At 56.8% G+C, this 20,859-nt stretch overlaps 6 protein-coding genes across 6 annotated transcripts; 4 read left to right on the forward strand and 2 right to left on the reverse strand.

Annotated features, from left to right (window-relative positions):
• Nucleotides 1-1,251: 1,251 nt before the first annotated feature.
• Nucleotides 1,252-4,029, forward strand: SPBR_01324 (ubiquitin carboxyl-terminal hydrolase 9/13; the record flags this gene model as incomplete). Its single annotated transcript, XM_040759635.1, has 5 exons — nt 1,252-1,407; nt 1,487-1,597; nt 1,672-1,703; nt 1,779-2,442; nt 2,557-4,029. 5 exons carry the CDS (start codon nt 1,252-1,254, stop codon nt 4,027-4,029), a joined length of 2,436 nt encoding a protein of 811 aa, XP_040619774.1.
• An 812-nt stretch (nt 4,030-4,841) lies between these two features.
• On the reverse strand, nt 4,842-8,951 carry SPBR_01218 (nf-x1 finger transcription factor; the record flags this gene model as incomplete). Its single annotated transcript, XM_040759529.1, has 1 exon — nt 4,842-8,951. The coding sequence occupies one exon, from the start codon at nt 8,949-8,951 to the stop codon at nt 4,842-4,844; it is 4,110 nt and encodes a 1,369-aa protein (XP_040619775.1).
• A 1,070-nt stretch (nt 8,952-10,021) lies between these two features.
• Nucleotides 10,022-10,974, forward strand: SPBR_01919 (uncharacterized protein; the record flags this gene model as incomplete). Its single annotated transcript, XM_040760229.1, has 3 exons — nt 10,022-10,228; nt 10,318-10,677; nt 10,768-10,974. The coding sequence occupies 3 exons, from the start codon at nt 10,022-10,024 to the stop codon at nt 10,972-10,974; spliced, it is 774 nt and encodes a 257-aa protein (XP_040619776.1).
• Nucleotides 10,975-12,127: 1,153 nt separating this feature from the next.
• SPBR_02143 (small subunit ribosomal protein S28e) lies at nt 12,128-12,417 on the reverse strand (the record flags this gene model as incomplete). The annotated part of the gene is made up of 2 exons (XM_040760450.1): nt 12,128-12,189; nt 12,273-12,417. The coding sequence occupies 2 exons, from the start codon at nt 12,415-12,417 to the stop codon at nt 12,128-12,130; spliced, it is 207 nt and encodes a 68-aa protein (XP_040619777.1).
• A 640-nt stretch (nt 12,418-13,057) lies between these two features.
• Nucleotides 13,058-14,496, forward strand: SPBR_01683 (dynactin 2; the record flags this gene model as incomplete). The annotated part of the gene is made up of 2 exons (XM_040759993.1): nt 13,058-13,096; nt 13,171-14,496. The coding sequence occupies 2 exons, from the start codon at nt 13,058-13,060 to the stop codon at nt 14,494-14,496; spliced, it is 1,365 nt and encodes a 454-aa protein (XP_040619778.1).
• Nucleotides 14,497-15,126: 630 nt separating this feature from the next.
• SPBR_01430 (uncharacterized protein) lies at nt 15,127-17,295 on the forward strand (the record flags this gene model as incomplete). Its single annotated transcript, XM_040759741.1, has 1 exon — nt 15,127-17,295. One exon carries the CDS (start codon nt 15,127-15,129, stop codon nt 17,293-17,295), a length of 2,169 nt encoding a protein of 722 aa, XP_040619779.1.
• Between the last annotated feature and the right edge of the window lie 3,564 nt (nt 17,296-20,859).

A 20,859-nucleotide genomic window follows, 5' to 3' on the forward strand; every position in this document is an offset into this window, starting at 1 on the left:
CTTGGTCGCAATAGTGGGTGCTGGTGCACCGACGAACCGTGTTCCCTGTCCCTCCGCCACGGCCAGGTCTCCTCCGCACTTTGCCTCTTCGGTCTTCGCCATAGCTCACCCCAGAGCCACCAAGAAATGTATTAAGAGGGCAACCCCATTAGACGAAAAGACTGAAAACGAGCAAGGCATTGAACGACTGATCTTCCCGACTCACAAGTTCAAGCGACGAAGCACAAGACTGTCACTGAATACGCAGGCAAAAGACGAAGCGCCAAACCACCGATTCGACTAACAGCGCCAGCAACCAGGCGATAGAAACCGAAAGACGCCGGCACAAAATTTCGAAACCACACGAATCCCCAACAGACAAGAAGGCCCCGAGTCCGGCGCATTCCCCCTTCTGTCCTGTTACTCTTCTTCGCTGTTCTGTTTCCCTCCTTCTCGGCGGGTTTCCCGAATTGAAAAAGGTCAAATAAAAACGCGAGTGACAAACCAGCAAAATAAAAAGGAAACGACCCGATCCTTTTGCCTTTGTCTGCCTGCTGCTTCTCACTTTTTTTCGTCCAAACGCCAATCGCTAGCCTCCAACATAGACGAGACGGCCTGAGTGTTAGCCTGTGGCAGTTCGGAGAAATCGAGCAAGCAGCCGAACCAAGGAGGGAGAGTCAAAGGACGAAGATTCGAAGAAAGAAGGAAACAATCCACCGTCAAACAACCAGTCTACAGACTTTCCAAAGATACGACGTGCATCGTACAGGCAAGGATTCGACGCACGGCGCGACTGCTACCCCTGCAACAAAACACAACGCCACGCACCACAAAGAGGCACAGTCAAACAGACTTGTGCTGTCTGACCCAGGCCGCAGACACAGAGGATCCCTGGACAAAGCAATCCACGCTGCGATACCGTCGAAACCGAATTTAAACAAAGTCTTTTGTCACACGAACCGTTGCCTCGACTTGTCGAATGCCCTGCTGCAACTGGCACCCGCCTTTGGACATCGCACCCATTGCCATCGCTGCCGTTATCGCCGCCGAGCTGTGCAGTGAATGAAGTACGCCTATTTGCCGCGAGGCTGAATGAGCTTACGCCAATCTCGAATACTCAAACGTTCGACGTCTCGTGCCAATCGTTGCTCGAGCTCTCCCGTTGGCTCCCTTTCCCTTTTCGCATACCATTTTGGCTCCCTGTTTTGGGGTTTACCTCGACGTCTACTTTTGTCGTGCGTTACACAAGCCCTATAGGCTTGCACGCCCACCATGTCGACCTTCTTGAGCAAGCTCAAGCCGAGCGCAGTAAGTCGCGCAGAGAACCTTGAACACTCCGAGTCCCCTCCAACCAACCTTGACGTCGTCCTTTACGCCGCGCGCGACAAATTCGTCAATTTTTGGCAGTTCCTGTCACTCGCCAACAATGTAGAACTACCCACTAACGGTTGTGTTTTCTTCCCGTCGAGTATAGGCCGCCGCAAATGCTACCAACAACGTAGCCCAGAACAAGAAGAAGGAGGAGCCACCGCCAGAGCAAACTCCGCTCGAGAAGATGTTGATGAATGCCGGCCCGATTCGCGATGATGGAACAGACAAGTTTTTTGGACTTGAGAACGTATGGTACTCCCCCTCGCGTGAAAGACGGAACGTCGCCCTAGAGTGCACAGCTAACATACATTGCCTTTGCAGTTCGGAAATTCATGGTACACTCTCAGACTCCAGTCCCCTCCCGCTTCTTTAGACCACCCGACTCTGTATCGCTCCATGAATCACTGACACTTGCTTTACTTGTCCAGTTACTGCAACTCTATCCTCCAAGCACTCTACCACTCGGACACGTTCCGCGAAAATGTCGTTCGATTCCCACCATACTCCCCGGCTGGCACGCCGAACGGCAAGCCAAGAAAGGTTGTCGTCAACTTTCGCAAGCCCTCCGATCCTCCGCCCAAATCGCCGCTCGTGCCAGGGACTGCCGCCGCCGCTGCCATTGCCGCTGTCACCAAGGAGACGCCCCAGCAACCAACAGCCAAGGGACGGCCAGCGGCCAACCCAGGCCAGCAACCGAATGGCCAGCAGGGCACTCGTCCCGAGGACAAGCCGGATACACCAGAATACAAGAAGAAGCAGGCGATGATCAAGGGTCCCGTGCTCGATCTGACAGACAACGCGAGCGCATATGGTATGGAGCAGAGCACATTTACGAGCGTCAAGGACATTTTTATGGCCTGGATCGAGAGCGACTCCCGCACCGGCGTGCTTAGTCCCATCCACCTTCTCGATATGTTCCGCAGAGACAACGAACTTTTCCGCACATCTATGCACCAAGATGCACACGAATTCTACGGCCTGATGCTGAACGACATCATCAAGAACGTTGAGGAGGCCGCCCTGCAGCGCCAGGAAGAGGACAAGGAAGGCCTCAAGAAGTCCGTTCAGGCAGCACTTGGTGACAGCCAGTCTGTTAGTGCATTGACAAACGGCACCTCCACGCCGGGGTCGGGCTGAGTGCATGACATCTTTGAGGGCGTTTTGACGTCGGAGACAAGGTGCCTGACCTGCGAGTCCGCGTCACAGCGTGACGAGACGTTCCTTGATCTGTCTATCGATCTGGAGGAGCATTCGTCTGTTACGTCCTGCCTGCGCAAATTTTCCGCCGAAGAGATGTTGTGCGAGCGTAACAAGTTTCACTGCGACCATTGTGGGGGTCTTCAGGAGGCCGAGAAACGCATGAAAATCAAGCGGCTGCCAAAGATTTTGGCCCTGCACCTCAAGCGCTTCAAGTACTCGGAGGATTACACCAAGCTCGAGAAACTGTTCCATCGCGTCGTCTACCCTTACCAGCTGCGCATGTTCAACACCACCGACGAAGCCCAAGACCCAGACCGCTTGTACGAACTATACGCGGTTGTGATACACATTGGCGGCAATGCGTACCACGGACACTACGTCTCAGTGATTAAGACGAAAGAGCGTGGCTGGATCTTGTTCGACGACGAAATGGTGGAGCCGGTTGACAAGCACTATGTGCGCAATTTCTTCGGCGACAAGCCCGGCACCGCGTGCGCGTATGTGCTCTTCTACCAGGAGACAACGTTTGAGAAGATGCAGGCGGAGCAGGAGCTCGAGGGTCTCGAGGAAATTCGGCTCGCCAACATGAGCGCCGGCCTGGCTTTGTCCCCCGAAGAACAGGCGCTGCGGGCCAACGGCATTCAGAACGGCACCGGCTCCCTATCTCGTCAAGTCACGCAACCGGCCGTTGCCTCGCCCGCTGATTTGCGCGAAGAGTTTATCGGCCTGGAGCACGCAAGGACCGCACCCGGAGCCGTTCTAACGCCGATCTCGAGTGCACCTAACGTGCCGCCTTTGCCAGCGGGCATCTCCGATTCGACTACATCACCAGCAGCACCAACACCGATTGCTCCGGTTGTACCGCCTGCACCAGCCGTGAATACCAAGCTGGAGGCGGCTCGCCTCAAGGAGGAGAAGGAGCGCGAAAAGAGAGAAGCCAAGGCGGCCGAGAAAGCTCGAAAGGTGCAGGAGAAGGAGAATGCGAAGGAGCTGGAGCGGCAGCGCAAAGAACGTGAAAAGGAGCGGGAGGCACAGCGAAAGGCCGATGCCGAGGAAATGCGGAGGGTGATTGCCGCGAGCAGGCAGACGGCAGCCGAGGAGAAGGACGCGCGCAAGAACAGCATCGACAACGCGGCAGGTGGTGGCAAGGCGGCCGGCTTCCTAAGCCGCAGTGGGCGCGGTAGCAAGTCCATGTCGCGCAAGAGCTTCAACTTCCTGGCCAAAGAAAAGCTGGAGAAGGCGACCATCCCCGAGTCGCCATTCAGCAGTGAACAGACCACGGCGTTGAGCAATGGGTCCACCAACGGCAGCAGCGTGGCCTCTTCCAACGCAGCAATTCCACCGACGGCGCCACTGGCCCAGACACAGTCGCCAACATCGTTGCCGCCACTACCTGAATTGGCCCAAGCCGACAAGCCGGTGCGCAAAGAGCGGTTCAGCTTCAGCTTGGGCCGAAAGAAGAGCAACACGTTCCTTTAATGGAGCAGCAACGAACTGGCCGTGGGTGCGCAGTCATGACACCCGACACAAAGTGCAAGGGGAAGAGGCAAGAAAAGGGGGCTGAAGCGCCTCGGTGGGCATATTTTGGTTGAAGCCTGCTTTTGTTGGAATGTTTGACGAAGTATTACCCGCATCTAATTTTTTATTATTGTTGTACCTGGTTGGTGTTTTGACGATGCTCTTGTCGTTTCTTCATATTCAAGGTGTTGAAGTGGTCATTTTCATTTTACCGTTTGATTTTTCCCCTTAATTTCTGGTTCTATACTCTCTTTTTGTGTTTGTATATATGAAAAGGGCCATATACTCTTTCTTATCCCACTCTTGCGCGATTTCCACCCTTTGCATCCTCATCGCTATTGCGTCCGAAAAAAGGTGTCCAAGTAGTAATGGTGTGGCTTGTTTGATATATTACCTCTCTGTCTCTGCCTTTCATTTCCTTTTGAACCGTGCAATATCTTGAATCTCTATTGGAAAGCAGAGAAGGATTTCGATACGTTTGAACGTCTTAGGCAATAAACAAGGGCATATTAGGTCATTTTACTCATTTACTCATCTTGTTTCCGTCAATATAATTTTAGTGAATTATTATAATATGCCACATGGCTATCGTCCTTCGTCCCAGTTCTCGTTCTTTCATGCACTTGCCCGCTAGATAATTCTTCATATCTCTGACATAAAATCTCATAAAACCAAACCATGGGAATCCAATATAACAACCATGTCGTCCCGACGCATACTCCGAGCTATGTAATCAAGGCACTGGTTTCATGCCACATGGGTTTTCTTCTTTTCTATGAGGAAGATGTTGATTCACCCGCCAGAAGTGCACGCTCGAGTGCAGTGCGCAGCTCCTCCGTCTCCTCGCGCTCTTTCGTTTCGTCACCGTGCGGCAATACGACCTTTTGCGTCTCGTCGTCGGTTTCCTGTTCCTCATCCGCGGCCGTCTTGTCCGTCTTGTCCGTCTTGTCCGTTTCGCCCGCCTTCTCCTCGTCCGTTGCTTGTTGCGCCAAGATGGCCAACCACCGCTTGCGCTCTGCCTGCGCAGCCGCGGTCGTCATCATACTCGCCGTCTTTTGCTTCTGGCGCAGCTTGAACACCACCCGCTTGGTCGACGGGAGCCGCTCTGGGCCGGAGGTGTCGGAGGCGCTATTGTTCACAGGCGTGGTGGCCTGTCGACTAGCAGACGAGGTCCCTGCGACAATGTTCCACTGGTCGTCACTGTTGTCGTCGTTGTTGATGTCGTCGTCGTCCCAGATGGTGTTGGCGTTGCTGCTGCCAGCCGCTGTCTGCTTCGTCCCTCGACGAAGAATGTTGTACTGGGCGTCGACATGGCACAGGGCGAGCCGGTTCTCCTTGCTGCTGCCGGTGTCGGGCGACCACCAGGCGTTCATGTACGAGAGCAAAAAGAGGAGCAGCTGCTGCACGACGGCCGGTGCCGCCGCCGGGATGAGCACGCGCAGGATGACATCACCGCTGGGCTGGACGGTATGCTGGTGGAGTGCAGCCGCGACCATGGGCGACGTCGAAGAGCCGAGACCAGATGAGGGCGCCCACCGTCTCTCTTGCTGCTGCTGCTCGTGCCAGGCTTCGACAATTGTCTGAAAGGCGTCGTTGTCGAGGATGGTGGCGATGTCGGCGTTGTTGCTGTTGCTGCTCTTGTCGCTGTTCTCGGCCGTCACTGCCGCAGCCAAGGCAGCGGGCACAAAGATGGCGTTGTAGGGCCGCCTGCGCTCGGCGGGGCGGAACGCGTCGTCCAGGGCCGCTTCCTGTGCCGCCTCCTTGGCTTTGAGAGACGCTGCCAGAGCCGCTCCAGCCTCACGCTCCGCTTCCTCGGCCTCGGCCTTGTCACGAAGGCGCAGGTAGATCTCCTCGCTCTCGGCCAGCGAGATGTCTGGCACGGCCGGCGTCCCAGTGCGAGGGCGGGTCAAGAACACGTAGCGGTGCGGCTCCTCGTCGCGGCTCTCGCTGCGCAGATTGAAGCTCTCGGCCAACATGTGCAAAAACTGGCGCTCATGTCGTTTCATGGGCTTGAAGATGCACGCCTTGTCGGCACCACCCACAGCCACGGATAGGGATGGCTCTGCAGGTGTCGACGGCGTCGAGGTAAAAAATGCGCGAATCTTGTCCTCTTGGGCGGTCGCAAAGTCGCGGTTCGCCATAAAGTACTCCATAAGGGCAGTCGAGTAGACCAGGTGCTCGTCCTTGTAGTCGTCGGATATGCGCAAGGCGTCCTTGAGCTGGGCATTCCGTTGGATACGCAGACATTCGTCGTCACACTCGGGGCGGCGGTAGGTCGGTGTCGGGTCTGCAGCGCACACGTTGCAGCGCACTTTGCGCGTCTGGCGCTGGCAGGGGCAGGTGACCTCGACGGCGGCGCCGCAGGGTTCGACTTCGCTGCAGACGTCGTCTGCGCCGTGGCATGGGTTGGCGCACGGATGGCCACAGGTCGCCTTGGGCCGGCCACAAACTTGGCTGCAGACAGCGCTGTCTCCGTCCACCTCGGTCGTGTCTTCGCATTTGCCTTTGGCATGGCACGGCAGCCGACAGGCATGCACGCCACACTTGAGTGTTTTGCCACATATGTTGCTACATTGGATGTTATCGGCGCCACAGGCCACGCGGTTGAGGACCAGCTTGCCGCAGAGGCACGACTTGGAAACGAGACGCTGGCAGCGCGGACAAGGCTGCTGCTGGCTGTCGTGGCAGCGGTGAGGAATCGAGGGATGGCCACAAGGCAGTGGTCGCGGGCAGTCCGCGTCGCAGGCTGGCAGCACAGTGCCACATAAGTAGGGTGCCGACACGACCGTCTGGCCGCAGGGACAGCTCATATCCTCTAAAACATATGCGACACACGAGTGGCAAGCGCCCTTGTGGCAGACCTGTGGGCAGGTGTGCTGGCCACACTTGAGCAGTCGGCCGCACGGGCGCAGACAGGTATGCTCAGCCTCGATTTCGTCTCGTGCCGCGGAGCCCCGAGCAGCATTGCGTCCCTTGGGCTGCTTCATGCGTGCCGCGGCCTTGGGCTTACCCGGACAGCAGACAATGTTGCAGCGGTGCTGCCGGCAGCTGAGCCAGGAGCGGCAGACGGTCTCGCACTGCACGTCGTCGCGCGCGGCGCGGTCGCTGCAGACGACGGGCGACGACATCTGGCCACATGCGCAGGACGCATTGACAACCGTTGCACAAGGGGGACAGGCGCCCGCATGGCAGGTCTCAGGACAGCTGTGGCCACAGTCCAGGGCCTTGCCACAGACCTTGTCGCAGGCCGGAATCGGGTCTTCACACGACGTGCGGGCCGGACTGGCATTGTCCCCACCAGCCGAGCCAAGCAGCGTCTTTCCGCAGAGGCAGTGCGTGATGACATCGGGTGAGGCCGGGCAGTGTGTCGGAGTCGCGTCCTGGGCATGGCACGGCTTCTTGCAAAAGTGCTTGCCACAGTCAAACGCGCGGCCGCAGACAGTGTCGCAGCAGAAGGTGCCCTCAAACGAAGATATGCTCGCGCCGCCGTACACCAGCTGGCCGTAGTTGGCCGACGACTGTGCGGGCTCGCGGGCCTTGCAGGGGATGTCCTGTCGTGTCTTGCCACAGAAACAGGTGGACGACAGGGGCACCGTGCAAGCACCGCAGTCGTCCGGATGACAGGTCCTCTGACACTTGTGCGTGCGGCAGGCGAGGGTGTTGTCGCAGATCGCGCCGCAGGTCCATGACCGCTGGACACCTGCGGCACACGGCTTGGTTGATGTTTCCTTGCCGCAGAAGCACGTCACGAGCGGACCCATCTCAGGGCAGGGAGGGCAGGGCCCGGCATGGCAGGGGCTCGGGCACGTGTGGTGGCAGTCGGCACGCGCGCGGCCACAGATTCGGCCGCACGAGTGCGGGGCCAGAGCGGCAGGGGCCACGCCGGCCGTCTTCTGCTTGCCGCACCAGCACAGCTTGCGGCCAAAGAAACCGCCGGTCCCGCTGCCGTTTTCATTTCCGCGTGGGACTGTAATGTCAACGGCGGCCGCCGCTGCCTCGGTATTGCATGCCGGGCAGCGGATCTTCTCGAGGGCAAGGCCCTGGTTCAGCGCCTGCTTTACCCACGCTGAGACGCACGTGTAGTGCGCCACGTGGTAGCACATGGAGCATGCCCAGATCTTGGAGCCGCGCGTCACGGCGTTGAGGCAGATTGGGCAGTCGTAGTTGCCCGAGTCAATGTCCTCGTGCATGCGTGTGGGCAGGTCAGGCGCGGTCGACGGCGGCACCCTGGGTGCTCCGTAGCTCGAGACCGAGCCGGCGGCGGAGCCCTCTGTTTCCAAGTCGGGTGGACGTGCTACCTGATCGGCTGCACGTGCAGCACGTGCCAGAGCGCGGCGCGACAGGTGTGGTTGTGCCCGTGGCGTCTCGTGTCCGTTTGCTGGAGCCTGTGGTCCAGATAGCTGGTCGCCAAACATGCGCGGCGGTGCTATCAACGAGCCTCTGCCCCGTCCACCACGCCCACCACGGGCGGCTCCTCCCCGTCCACTGCGACCTCCCCGTCCCCGCGCGGGCAGTTGGGACTCTTGCTGAGCCTCCTGCTGGGCCTGCTGTTGGATCGGCAGTTGAGTCAGAGCAGAAGGAGCCTGCTGGACTACGGGCCGGTTCTGTTGGATGGGCGGCCGACTGCCACGTCCCCGTCCTCTGCCGTTTTCTAAACCCCGTCCAGCGTCATTTGGAGGACGCTGTCTCCGTCCACGGGCGGCACTTTGACGTGACTCTACGCCGTCTTGCTGTGAGACCTGCGGAGGCTGCGACGGCAATTGGTGGCTGACACCCTGTGTTGCACTTTGCGCTACTGGGCTTGCGTTTGAAGCACCTGGGTTGGATGCCTCGGGTGCCCACGAACTCGCCGTCGGATTCAAGCCTGATGTGGGAGCAGACATGCTCGATGTGATGGCTGTACGCAGCGTCTTCTGAAGGCTGCGCTTGCGACGGCTGAATTGGCGACGTCTGGTCGGTCTGGCTGTTTAAGCTGTTGGATAATGGTGTACGTGGTAGACGAGAGTCGCTGCATGCTCAAACGAGTTCTGTAGAAGCGAGTGAAGATATATATCGTGATATATCGTGACATATATCGATATATGGCGAGAAACGATGCGAGAAGCGCTCGATCGAAGCAGATTCAAAAGCGTAATATGTATCCTGACTGTCTGACGGCTGTTTTGACGTTGCAAAAGGAAGAAAATAAATATGAGAGGAAAGAGAACAGTGATAATACAGGGAAACAGAGTAACGACAGACTCTGGAGCGACTTAGGTGGTCTCCTGGAGCTTCCTTCTTTGTCATTCTTTTTTGTTGTTGTGTCGTTCGCCAACTTTTCCGCCTTGTAAGCTTTTGTCCTGGAAAGGAGTCACACGGTGGGGAATACACCTGCGCTACTGTACGCTGCGGCAGGTGCAGATGGCCTGCCTGCCTATTTGCAACACTTTCAGAATTTCAGGCCGAGTGGCAAGAGCGCCCCAAAATTTTCAGCAACGCTCCGGGTGGCACTTTCCATACTAATATGACTGAGGCACAGCTCCTGAAACGGCGGAAGGAGCAAAGGACGACTCATAATCATCTGCTGCCGTTGGTGGGCCTCAGTTGAGATACAGAGAGCGAAGTAAACGAAGGAGTCCATAATACAATATTCAATCATGCCCTGCCTTTTTATTTATTTCGATTTTGTGAACTCTGCTTACCAGTACCAAAGAGACACAAGAGATGAAATACAAGAGGATGTAACGAGATCATAGCGATTGAAGCGCAGCAAGGTTCTCCACAAAAAGTGGCGGAGGCTGGAAGGAGCGAGCCTTTGCACCTGCCGCATCTTTGCTCGCACGAGCACTCATCATCAGCTCCTCTTCTACAGCGTCTACAACGACTGAGAATGCACCCACAAGTGGTCGGCAACAAAGTCCATTAGACCACACCAGATACAGTGAAGAGGCAGTCAGACCATATGGGAGTGAAAATGGCGTCCGCGGGCCCACACGAAGGACCAGAAGACGAGAACTGGCAAGACACCGTTCGATTAGCATGGCTCGCCTCACGCCGACACAGCTTCACTCAGAACGGCACCAAAGCAGCTACCGACGACGATGACCGTTTTCGCCGCTGCTGGGGCCGCAATAGCTGCAGTTCCTGTCTCGACATCTCAGCCTGCAGCTGGTGTCCTTTTGTACGTTACTGTGTTGTATTCGTGTCTCATAGTCTCGTCACTATCATGTATTTACTTTCGCATCTCACACAACTACCCTCTCCTTCTAGAGCGCCACTTGCGTGCCCAACGACTGCCGCATCCCGGCGCTGGCACCGGCTTGGGAGGGCGACTTCGTCTGCCCGCACTGGGCCGAGCGCTGGGAGCTGCGCACACGGCCCCTGGGCTGCCAGGTATCGACGATTACGAGCCTGACGGCACTGGTGGCCGGGTCCAGCACGTTGCTCGTCGCGCTGCTGCTCTGGCTGCTAGTCGTTGCCGTCCGGCGACTGCGTCGAGCCCAGTGGTCGTCTGTCCGGCCGTGGCTGGTGACAGCGGTCGTGCGGCGACCCGACAGCCGGTCGCCATCAGGAGGACCAGGACCACCAGAGCGCCTGGTCGACAACGACCAGACGCCCCTGCTGTCCGACGTACGATGAAGCGACTAGGCGATGTGTGCCATCCCACATCCCGGCCTTGCTGCATATACAATAGCACCCCCCCCCTCGATCCCGCCTCAGCCCGAGCTCACAGGAGGAATGACGGCGACCTCGTCACCCTCTTGGATCACGATGCCACCGCCCTCGGCGTCCGTGTCCACGTCCACATACTCGAGGTTGATCGTCACCAGGCTCCCGTCCAGCACGCCTGCCCGGATCCCACTGTACCGCGTCTCAAGAGTTGCAAACAGCTCCGCCAGCGGCAGCGGTGCCGGCAGCGCCTCGTAATCCTTGTGGGTGTATGACGTGGCGGCTGCAAAGTAGAGCATGTTGAAGTGGCCCTTGGGCGGCCGCGGCGGCGTGGCCATTAGAGAATCCCGACGGGGTGCGCTGGAGCGACTGGTTCGACTTCCGAGTGCCAAGCTCAAGGAAGAAGACGAACAACAACGACTGCAACTGTTAGCAAAGTGAACGCGGAAGAACGAACATGGAAAAGTAACAGTGATGAAGGTTTTGGTCGTCAGAGATCTTGGTGATAATGAGAACAATCATAGAAAATCAAGAATATAGTGCTTTATATAGTTATGCATCATTCAACCGTGAGCAGAAATGGAAACAGAAAACAGAACTTGTGCACGCTTACCCTTTGAAAGTGTTGTTGTTGCAAGAAGAGCGGGAGAAGGGCAGGAAAGGGCAGAAGAAAAAGAAGAAAGGCAGAGAATTTATGGCCAGAGGAATTTGGAGTGGGGACGCAGAAAATGTTCTTCGCAACAAAATATCACGTGATTGGAATTTGGCATCAAACTGCTTCTCTCGCGCAACGGTTCAGATCATCTGCTTCGAGATTCAGTCGATCACCAACAATGCTACGTCACGGCTGCGACTCAAGAGCTTTGGTCAATGGTGGTTTTGGATGTATAAGCCCTCTCGTCTTGTTCTAAAAAAACACATGGAGAAAACCCCGGTTCTCTCCCGTCCGTTTTCCACCAGAGAAACAACCAAAAGAAAAAAAAAAACTAAAGAACAAATAAATGTGCAAAAGGAACAGACGCAAGGTAAGGCGGAAGAGTGTCCGTCATACCATGCATGCATCCTTCACCACCCAGAGCTTGGTGGCCACTGCCCGAAAAGATCGATTCGTTCCGCCAGCAGTCGCACTCTGGTTGGCTTTCGTTTTTTTCCCTATAAAAAAAGAATGATGTACTCCTTTTTCAATCCCATGCACGCCCTCCGTTGCCGCTTGATCGACGAGGTGAGGCCTCGAGCAAGTTGGCGGCTGCTGTTGGCCGCCGCCTCCTTCGTCCCACTACCGCGTCCTCATTCGTTCATGCCGGTTCGGATATCTGGTTTTTCTTGATTTGATTTATTTAGATTTTAAAGTTTGTCGTTTGTCGCTCGTCGCTCGTCGGTCGGCCGTCCATTGTTCGCGGGTGCGCAGCGCCTATCTCAGGCGGCGAGCCTCACGCTCAGACTCGAGCAGGCACAGGATGTCGTCCTCGCGGACTGCAGTTATGTTAGCCAAGCGTTCCCGACACTACGAAATCCGACTCCGGCGGCAATGCTTCCTCCCGTTGCGCTGAACATACCAGGGCCCTTGACGTTGCGGATGATGCTGCGGGTCTGGTCGTCCATGAACTCGACGCGGACCTGGGTGACACCACCACGCGAACCGGTGCGGCCGAGGACGCGGGTGACCTTGACCAACTTGACGGGCTGCTTCGAAGAATCCATTTTGAAATGTGTCGGTATGTGTGGTTATCCGAAGACGAGTGGGCGAGGGAGCGGTTGATCGTGCGTGGTTGTGGTGGGAAAAAGATCGTAGGCGGTCGAAATCGTGATGGAAGGGGAAGGGGAAAGCGTGGGCGGAAGGAGCGTGGAAAAAAGTTGACGCTGTGCAGTTTTTTCCGCAGCGCACACATTTTTTCGCACGACCTGCCCGCCCATTTGCCTTATGTAAGCGTTGAAATAGGGCGAAAAATTAGGGAAATAATGTTTGTGGGCAAGAGCCCCGCCGCTTGTGAGGTAATCGTGTGTGATTGGTCAAATTCAGAACGACACCCAAAGCTGCTCGCCCCACATATTTTGAGCGTTGAGCGTTCCTGTCCTCACAGTCCCCATTTTTATTTTTCAAGCTAGAGACAGCGAGGCAGCGAGGCTACTCCACAGCAGGTGTCCAGTAAAACCAAGGCCCCAAGGGCCCAATTTGGCAGCCGCGTCTAGCACGCCGAAACACGTCCCTGGAGCCAATCAGTGCGCTAAGTCGCAGTGGCACCAACATCGCGAGGAGCTTCCCCTATCCAGTTCAGAGCGTCACTTATCAAACTGCCACCGCACACCTATATGGGATCGCACCACCACTGCCGACAAGATCATGGCTCTCAACCGGAAATACTCGGCACTGCCCGATTTAGTGAGTACCGTGCCAGGAGGCCTTAGCCTGTGGAAGCTCGCTCTTGTTGATCGCAGCTCCTCTAACAACTCTAGGACACGGCACCAGATATTTACGAAACGCCCGAGCTCACAGACGACAACTCCACGGTCCTGACGACAACGGGTCGGTCGCCTTCTGATGAGTCGGACGACAACGACGACGACGACGACGTCGACACGGGCATCTCGCGATCCCGTGTCCAAGTTGACCAAGCCCGCTCGCGCTTTGTCGGATCAACGGTCGACGCGCGCGGCGTTGACTTTTCGGACCGTGTTGACGGCAAGCGGAAATCGTACAGAACAGCAACATCGGCACGGCGGCGGAGGCGTCAGCAACAGGCTGTCTTGGGCGACGTGAGCGATGAGGACGGCGAAGGAAACGAAAACGGTGATGACGACGACGACGACGAAGACAGCGACTCGCCCGACGGCCTGGAGCGTAAGATTGCACGCTTAAAACGGGAGGTGGAAGAGGCCAAGCTGGCCTACAGCCGGCAAAAAGCCGAGGCGGCAGCAGCCAAGGCAAACGCCAAAGGCGCGGCACCGGGAACCGCGGCGGGACGCGACCTCGACTCGCTGAGCCAGGTGCTCGACGACATTGCACGCCTCGCCGACGAGCAGGCCGCCACGACAACACGTTCTCTGGCGACGGTGCCTCCGACAGCAGCGCCCGCCGAATCTGCTTCTTCTCCATCTCCATCTACATCCGCGCCTGCGCCCTCAGCGGCCGGCGCACATGCGCTCGCCCAGACCGCCGATTTTGACCGCCGCCTCGTGCTCCTCGAGCGGTCCATTGGCATCGAGGGCGGCGACGGTGCCGGCCTGCCCCGCGCCATCCTACCCACCCTCGACGCCCTCCAGCGCCAGATCGGCACCCTGGCCGACGCTTCGACGGCCTCGCTCGACGGCATCGCGCGTCGTGTCCGCACCCTCGCCCAGGAGGCCGACCAGCTGGCCAAGGCACGCCAGGCTGCCAAAGCCGCCCAAGAGGCGCTGGCCGACGTGACGGGCGGCAAAGCGACGGACGGTCCAGGCCACGCCGCCAAGGATGCGTCCAGGGACGACGGCGACGGCGCCAAAATCAACGCCCTGTACGGCACGCTGCCCACGATTGAGCAGCTCGCGCCGCTGCTGCCGCAGCTGCTGGACCGGCTGCGGTCGCTGCGGGCGATCCACGCCGATGCAGCGGGCGCCAGCGAGCTGCTGGACGCGCTGGCGCAGCAGCAGGCGGACACGGCGGCCGAAGTCAGGCAGTGGCGGCAGGGCCTCGACACGATGGAGGCGGCACTGCGGGACGGCGAGACGACGATGGGCAAGAACGCGCAGGTGATGGAGGGCTGGGTCAAGGGGCTGGAGGCACGGCTCGACAAGCTGGCGTGAAAGACGTTGCGAAGAGGCAGATATCTTTTGTCAAGCACCTGCATATAATACCCTCCATCTGTGCTTATGTTTTGTGCTTTAATTTTACTGGCTTTTTTCCACTTTCCGTCATCTACATTCTATAGTGAACAAGGGCGGGTTTGGACAAAGTTCGACGCAGCTTTGCCGAGACTGCACGCGCCTCATCAGTATATCAGGTTCATACTTTGCTTTTGTATCGACGTTCACATTCACATTCGTGCATGCTTTAGCGTTACACAGCGCAAGAGCTCTGCACTTTAGGGGCTTGGGTGGCCCATAGTGGGGCCACTGCCGTGACTTTTAGTGCCAAAACGGCATATGCCAGAAAACGCGTCTCGCAGCATCGCGCCTTATTTGCACAGCTAGCTATTGCAGTACGTCGTGCTCTGACGTCGTTCTTCTTTGTGTTTAGTCCACGGCTAGATTGCGTTTGAGATGCATTCTGAATTGATTTCAGATCCAACTCCCACCTAAAGGACCCCCTGGGTTCAGAAAGCACCTTCGTCACTAGCGATTCCCAGCTTGAACGCACCCCATTTTCTTGGGATCGGCTGTTGTCGAACCACTTGTTGTCGGACATCATCTGATACCGGCCGGGGGGGAAAGACCATGGCGCCTCGGTGGCAGCCACCAAGGCGTGGTGTCATTGCTCCTCCATCCCGGGGTCTTACAGCCGCCTTGCGGGCCAGGAAGGCTATGGAAGCCGCAGCAGCAGCAGCAGCACCAAAACGGCCAGTGCGTGTGGCGCCATCCGTTGATGCACCGCCTCTTAGCAGCAGCGATGACGAGGATGTGGACGAGGACAAGGACGAGGGCCAGGAGACAGACGGCAACGTGGGGCTGTCCGACGACATTTCAGACTCGTCGTCGCCCGAGAACGACCGCTCCCGCGGCAGCATACGGCGGACAGCGTTCAAGCGGCCACGAGGGGCAGCCACGAGGGCAGATAGCTCACGAGATGCCGGCTCGCGACGACGGAGCCATCTGCTGGTGGCTGGCGAGATGCGTAAGAGCAACGTTGGCGGTAGCAGTGGCAGCAACAATGGCAGCGGCAGCGACGGCGGGCAGCGTGGGACCAAGCGGCCACGGCCAGACGAGGAGGCGGTGCCGACAACAGCCAACGGGAAGGGTGGTGACAGCAGCCATGATAATGGCGTTGCACGTGCAAGGCCAGCACCAAAGGCTACGTACGGCGGCCGCAAACGGCCCGGGCTGGCGACAGCACGCCGTGTATCCAGCACATCAGCAAACGCAAAAGTGGCAGTTAAGCAGCATGAGGACAGCGTAAGCGACATCAGCGAGCCAGACGAGACAACGGAAAAGGCTCGCGCGCCGAAGGCCCGGTTTATCAAGCCGCCGGAGCTGTCTCCCGAGAAGCCCAAGACACCGCCCAAGTTCAAGCACAGCACCTGGGCGCGGTCAGATGACGACAGCGAGGATGAAAAAGAGGCCAAAGGGAACAAGAAAGTCACAGTATCCGCACCGATGGCTAAGCCTACATTCAAGCTACCAGCAAATGACGGCGAGGACGAGCAGGACGAGGATGTGGACCAGAGCAAGTCGCAAAAAAGCAAAGCATTTGCGTCTGCATCTACGAAAACGACAACGAAACCGAAATCAAGAGCAACAACAGACCCAGATCCAGACCCAGACCCAGACCCAGACAAGCCCATGTCCAAGGCTGAGCTCATGCGTTCCCGGCAGAAATGGCGACTGAGCATGAACAACAAGAAGCAGGCCAAGAAGGACAAGGCGTCCCAACTCTTTGGGCAACTCGACGTGGAAGGCGGGAGCGACAACGATGCGCGCGGTGCCTCTCCATCGTCGTCTTCACAACCACAGCCACAGGCACGAGCCGTCTTCAAGATGCCCGCGTTCAGCGAGAGCTTCCCCGTTGGAGAGGACGACGGCGCGGGCGATAGCGACCGTCCGCTCTCGGACGTGCTCGCCGGCGACGAAGACGCCGACAACGATGCGGTGTCCATTGCCGACAGCGACGACACCATGGCGTATAAGGGCCCCGCCGTCTGCCCGCTGTGCAAGGCGCCGCTCGACGAGGACATGCTGCGCGCCCTGCTGCCCGACCACGCCTTGTTGGCCGGCGTCTCCTTTGCCCGCATCGCCGCGACCCGCAGCGCCATCCCGCTGAACCTGCTGAAATTTGACGAGAAGCTGCGCTTCTGCACGGGGCACAAGCAGCGCGCGAGCCGTCTCGCCTGGACCGCCCGCGGGTACCCGACCATTGACTGGGACGCGCTGCCGACGCGTCTCGTGCGCCACGAGAAGCACATCCACCGCGTGCTGCTCGGCAAGGCGGCCTCGCCGTACCGCGCGTCGTGGGAGACCACCGACAACGTGTCGCTGCGCACCGCCGTCGTGCCGGGCTACTATGGCCGCCGCGGCCTGCGCGTGCTGTCCGACGCCATCGTGCAGCGCCACGCGCCGACGCTGCGCCGACGCGTCGTCGAGGACCCGCTGGTGGCGGCGCGCGGCATGGCGCAGTACGTGCAGGCGGTGCTGGTGCCGGAGCTGGCCGTGCAGCTGATCCGGGAGGACATGCAGCAGGGCGGCGCGGGCGCGTCGAGTGCGGACGAGGCCCGGCGGGTGCTGGAGGAGAGTGCGGCCATTGGCGAGGACGTAATGGACGAGGAGCGGGACGTCGTCGACGATGACGATGACGATGACGACGACGAAGACGAAAACGACGACGGGGAGAGGGCCAGCAACGTCTATGGCATTGAGACGGAGGCTACCGGGTACGATTACATATCTACATAGTCATCCGGGAGATTGACGTCTGACCGTCCGATGAAGAATTCAATATCCCCTGATTGTACGACTTGCTGTGAATTCGTTGTAGATGGGATTATGAATTGTGCTCTTACTTTTTGAGAGGTTTACTGTTTTTCTGTGATTTGAGATATTATATATCGTCGCTTCCATGTCCAAATTCTATTTCACAAATTCTGTATAAATAGCAACTTAAAATACGCCTATTCTGATGGTATGTAATTGATGTAATCGGCTTACTTCTCCTTCTACAACGCAACGTACACCTCCACGCCTTCCGATTGACCACCGACAACAGGTCCGAACCGTCCAGACAGAAGCTGTAGCATATCACGGATCATTGTTGCTCAATCCTGGGCGCCGACAGGGGCGACGGCTAAAGAGCGTTCAGAGTTGTGTCAAGATGTCGAGATGTTAGTAACTACGTATAAATAATGAATGATAAATTCTTCTCACTTGGAGACATGGATATCATTTCTAGACGAACGAGCTTGTTGTTGACTTGGGACGAGGGAGGAGGTGGTGGTGCCAAAAAAAAAAAAAAAAAGAAGAAAAAAAAGAAAAAAAGAAAAAAAGAGAGACAGGAACCAGTGTCATAAATGCCAAGAGAGATCTCCTCGAGTTCCTGGCCGTCGTCTCTGGTTTTACCGTGCTGCTGCCTTTACAACGTACCCTTGCGATATGATCGCCTCGCGTCTTACACGCACCACACATCGACACCCCTGATGCGACTGATGCGACTGATGTGATGGATGCGCCGTCGAACGAGCGACGACAACGTGCATGGAGCCATGACAAATCTTGAGCTGGGAGGGCTTCCACCATTTTTGCTTCTTCTGCTCTTCACCGCGGCCCATTTCTTTCTCGTTCTTCCCTGACCACTGTTTCCAGACTCTTGTCTTTCGCATTCCCTCTGGTCGCTTCGAAAATCACTTGTCCTGTCTTGGTATTTCCATCTCTCTGTGCCCACCCCCCTGCACTTCCCACTTCAACTTAACCGATGGTCCGTGTCCCCGTTCCGGTTCCGTGTTGCTGAGCTTGCTCTTACTAAAGTGCTAGACTACCATAGTACCTCACCACCTCTGCAGATTGATTGCCCGTTCGTCGTTCGTCCTTGGTCTGCTATATGCAATATTATACGTCGTACCTTATACACCTGTTCAGACGGCCCGATACCAGACGACGGCACACAGCACACTTTTGCTATTGTCGTCTGCTAACCAGTAAGGCTATATACATAAACGAGTCTGCTGTAATTCACGGGATGCGAGTGCAGTGTTAATCCGAAAACTCAACAGGCTCCTTACCGTGACATTCCAACGCCCCAGAATCCAGACGTGTCTCGCCCTGTTCGCCGCACAGATCGTGGCCTGGGCCTGGCGGTTGCATTGCTGTGCTGTTCCCTGTACTACTGTTTTACTGCTCCAATTCGCCCTCAAGCAGCGCTTGTCTCCGTAGGTTTCTGGTTTCGCAATGACTGGCTGTGTTTTTTGTTTTTTTTTTTTTTTTTTTTTTTTTTTTTTTTCCTACACGTTGCATTTCTGCTGCCATTTCTCCATTGTCTAGCAGATGCAGATCTGCTCTTGCGAAGAATGGCCGCCGCTGACATGTTCATCTGTTTTGCTCCGTATTTGTATTGACTTGTACGTGTATTTGTCGATTTCTACAACTCTTGGCAATGCATGTTGTACTCTGTATAATGTCCGCTGATGGACTCGGAACTTCTCGTTTTATGCTTTTCTTCATTTCGTTTGCAGCTATCCGGTGTCATTATTTTGGTTTCAGGTCCATCCAACCTGCCTTGTCTTTCCCTTTACTTTCTTTTAATCTGACATGTCTCTCACACGGTCTTACATATATCAGTTACTTTACTTTCTTTTTTGACAAATGGTGTGCCCATATATGCTTGGCATATCGTCCGTACCTCTGCCCCTTTCCCGAGTTCTCTTGCCCTTTCACATTCTTAGATTGGTTTGACACGGCGTTGCATGACCACAGAGTGGAAATATACTCCACAGATGGTCGCTACTTTCTTTCTTCCCCTTTTCTTAGCATTTCTTTTCGATCTCCCTAATAGTGGCACGTCGTTCGGAGTCGTCGAATCAGCTCTTCTGTAAGCTGGGCTTATCCTCCTATCCCCTGCCCATCCAGACACCTGTTCGAGACCGGCTCGCCAGACTACTCGAGCCTTTTCCTGGCCCCAGCGTTCCTCTGCTTGGCAGCAAGCATTCTGCACCAGCTCCCCTTGCCGCTTGTCACTGCCGGTTTTCAAACCATAAATTTGACACCAAAAACCATGCCCATTCAGTCCCTTCCGCTGCCGTCCGTCGCCCGATTCATGGTGAGTCTCGTTCTAGGCGGGCTTCTGCGTACTCCGTATTAATTACTGGGTCTTGGAGAGGACATGTCTTGGACCACAGGCGGGACCTTGCGGGCCTTACAGTAGTTCAACAGCGCACAAGGCAGCCAACAGAGCTGTCAACCGAGACGGACATGCCACTGACCCGCAAGAGCCCGCGCGCCGCCCTGGTTTTATTGCATGCCGGCTGGGGTTTGCTTGGCTTTATTCGACTCTTGGATATCTGGTGAGTGTTTTGTGGGCGTTTTGTGCGTTTTGGATGGGCGTCCTGGCTTCGCGTATCGCAATCGCCTCACAGCCAGCCTCGGCATCGAGAGACGGGAATCACCAACACATCGCCAGCACGTCGCCACTCGCGCTCTCGTCGCCAATTGTCGTCAAAGAATCTCCCCCTATCGTCTGTTATTGTGAGCGTCCCGAAAACTGTGCTAGTGACCACGCAGCTGGCATCCCCATTGGCACCTGCCCCATAACGGCAGCGACGTTGTGGGGGGAAGCCGCCGGGCAAGGGCCCCAAGTAGGGCAGGGGCCACCGACGAAAACCGACACAAAACAACCGAAAACGAAAGGGCGACCGACAACCAATCATGCCAAAGGATCGTTCTTCTATAAAACGGTCAAATTAATACCAATACGAAGTAGACGTACAGTAGACGTACGGCGCGCGGTACGACGCTGAATACTTACATTGTAGTAATTATTACGTCGTATATTTGTGAAAGAGCTGCTGGAAATATTTACACCGCGGAGGATAACCATACTTGAGCGGAGAAACACGAAAACGGTACCGAGCAAGTCGCGCGGCACGCATGTTGGTCCTAGTTGGTCTGCTCTGTCCCGGGCATCGAGCCAAACTGGCAACAGACAGGAGCCGTCACTGGAAGAGAACGGGGGCCAAAGGTTGCTTCTCAATGCTTTTCCATCCTGATATATTTGCCTTGTCTGTGATGATCAATGTCCACAGCCCTGCTTGCCCTAAAGGGCAGGACCCCGACCGGATACACTGTAGTCGCTCCTTCCCTCTCGCTGTGATCTCGTCTTCGAAGTTTGCTGTATCCCTTCTGTGGGCCACTTAGGCCGCGCGTTGGCTCCAGCGCACTAAATATACAGCACATGAAAACTGCTGGCCCACCCCCTGCTCCTTCCGTCAGCACTTAACACCGCAGCCGCCTCGCACCGACTAAGTCTGGAGT

Source organism: Sporothrix brasiliensis, assembly GCF_000820605.1.
Source record: "Sporothrix brasiliensis 5110 chromosome Unknown Cont18, whole genome shotgun sequence".
Classification (NCBI taxonomy): Eukaryota; Fungi; Ascomycota; class Sordariomycetes; order Ophiostomatales; family Ophiostomataceae; genus Sporothrix; species Sporothrix brasiliensis.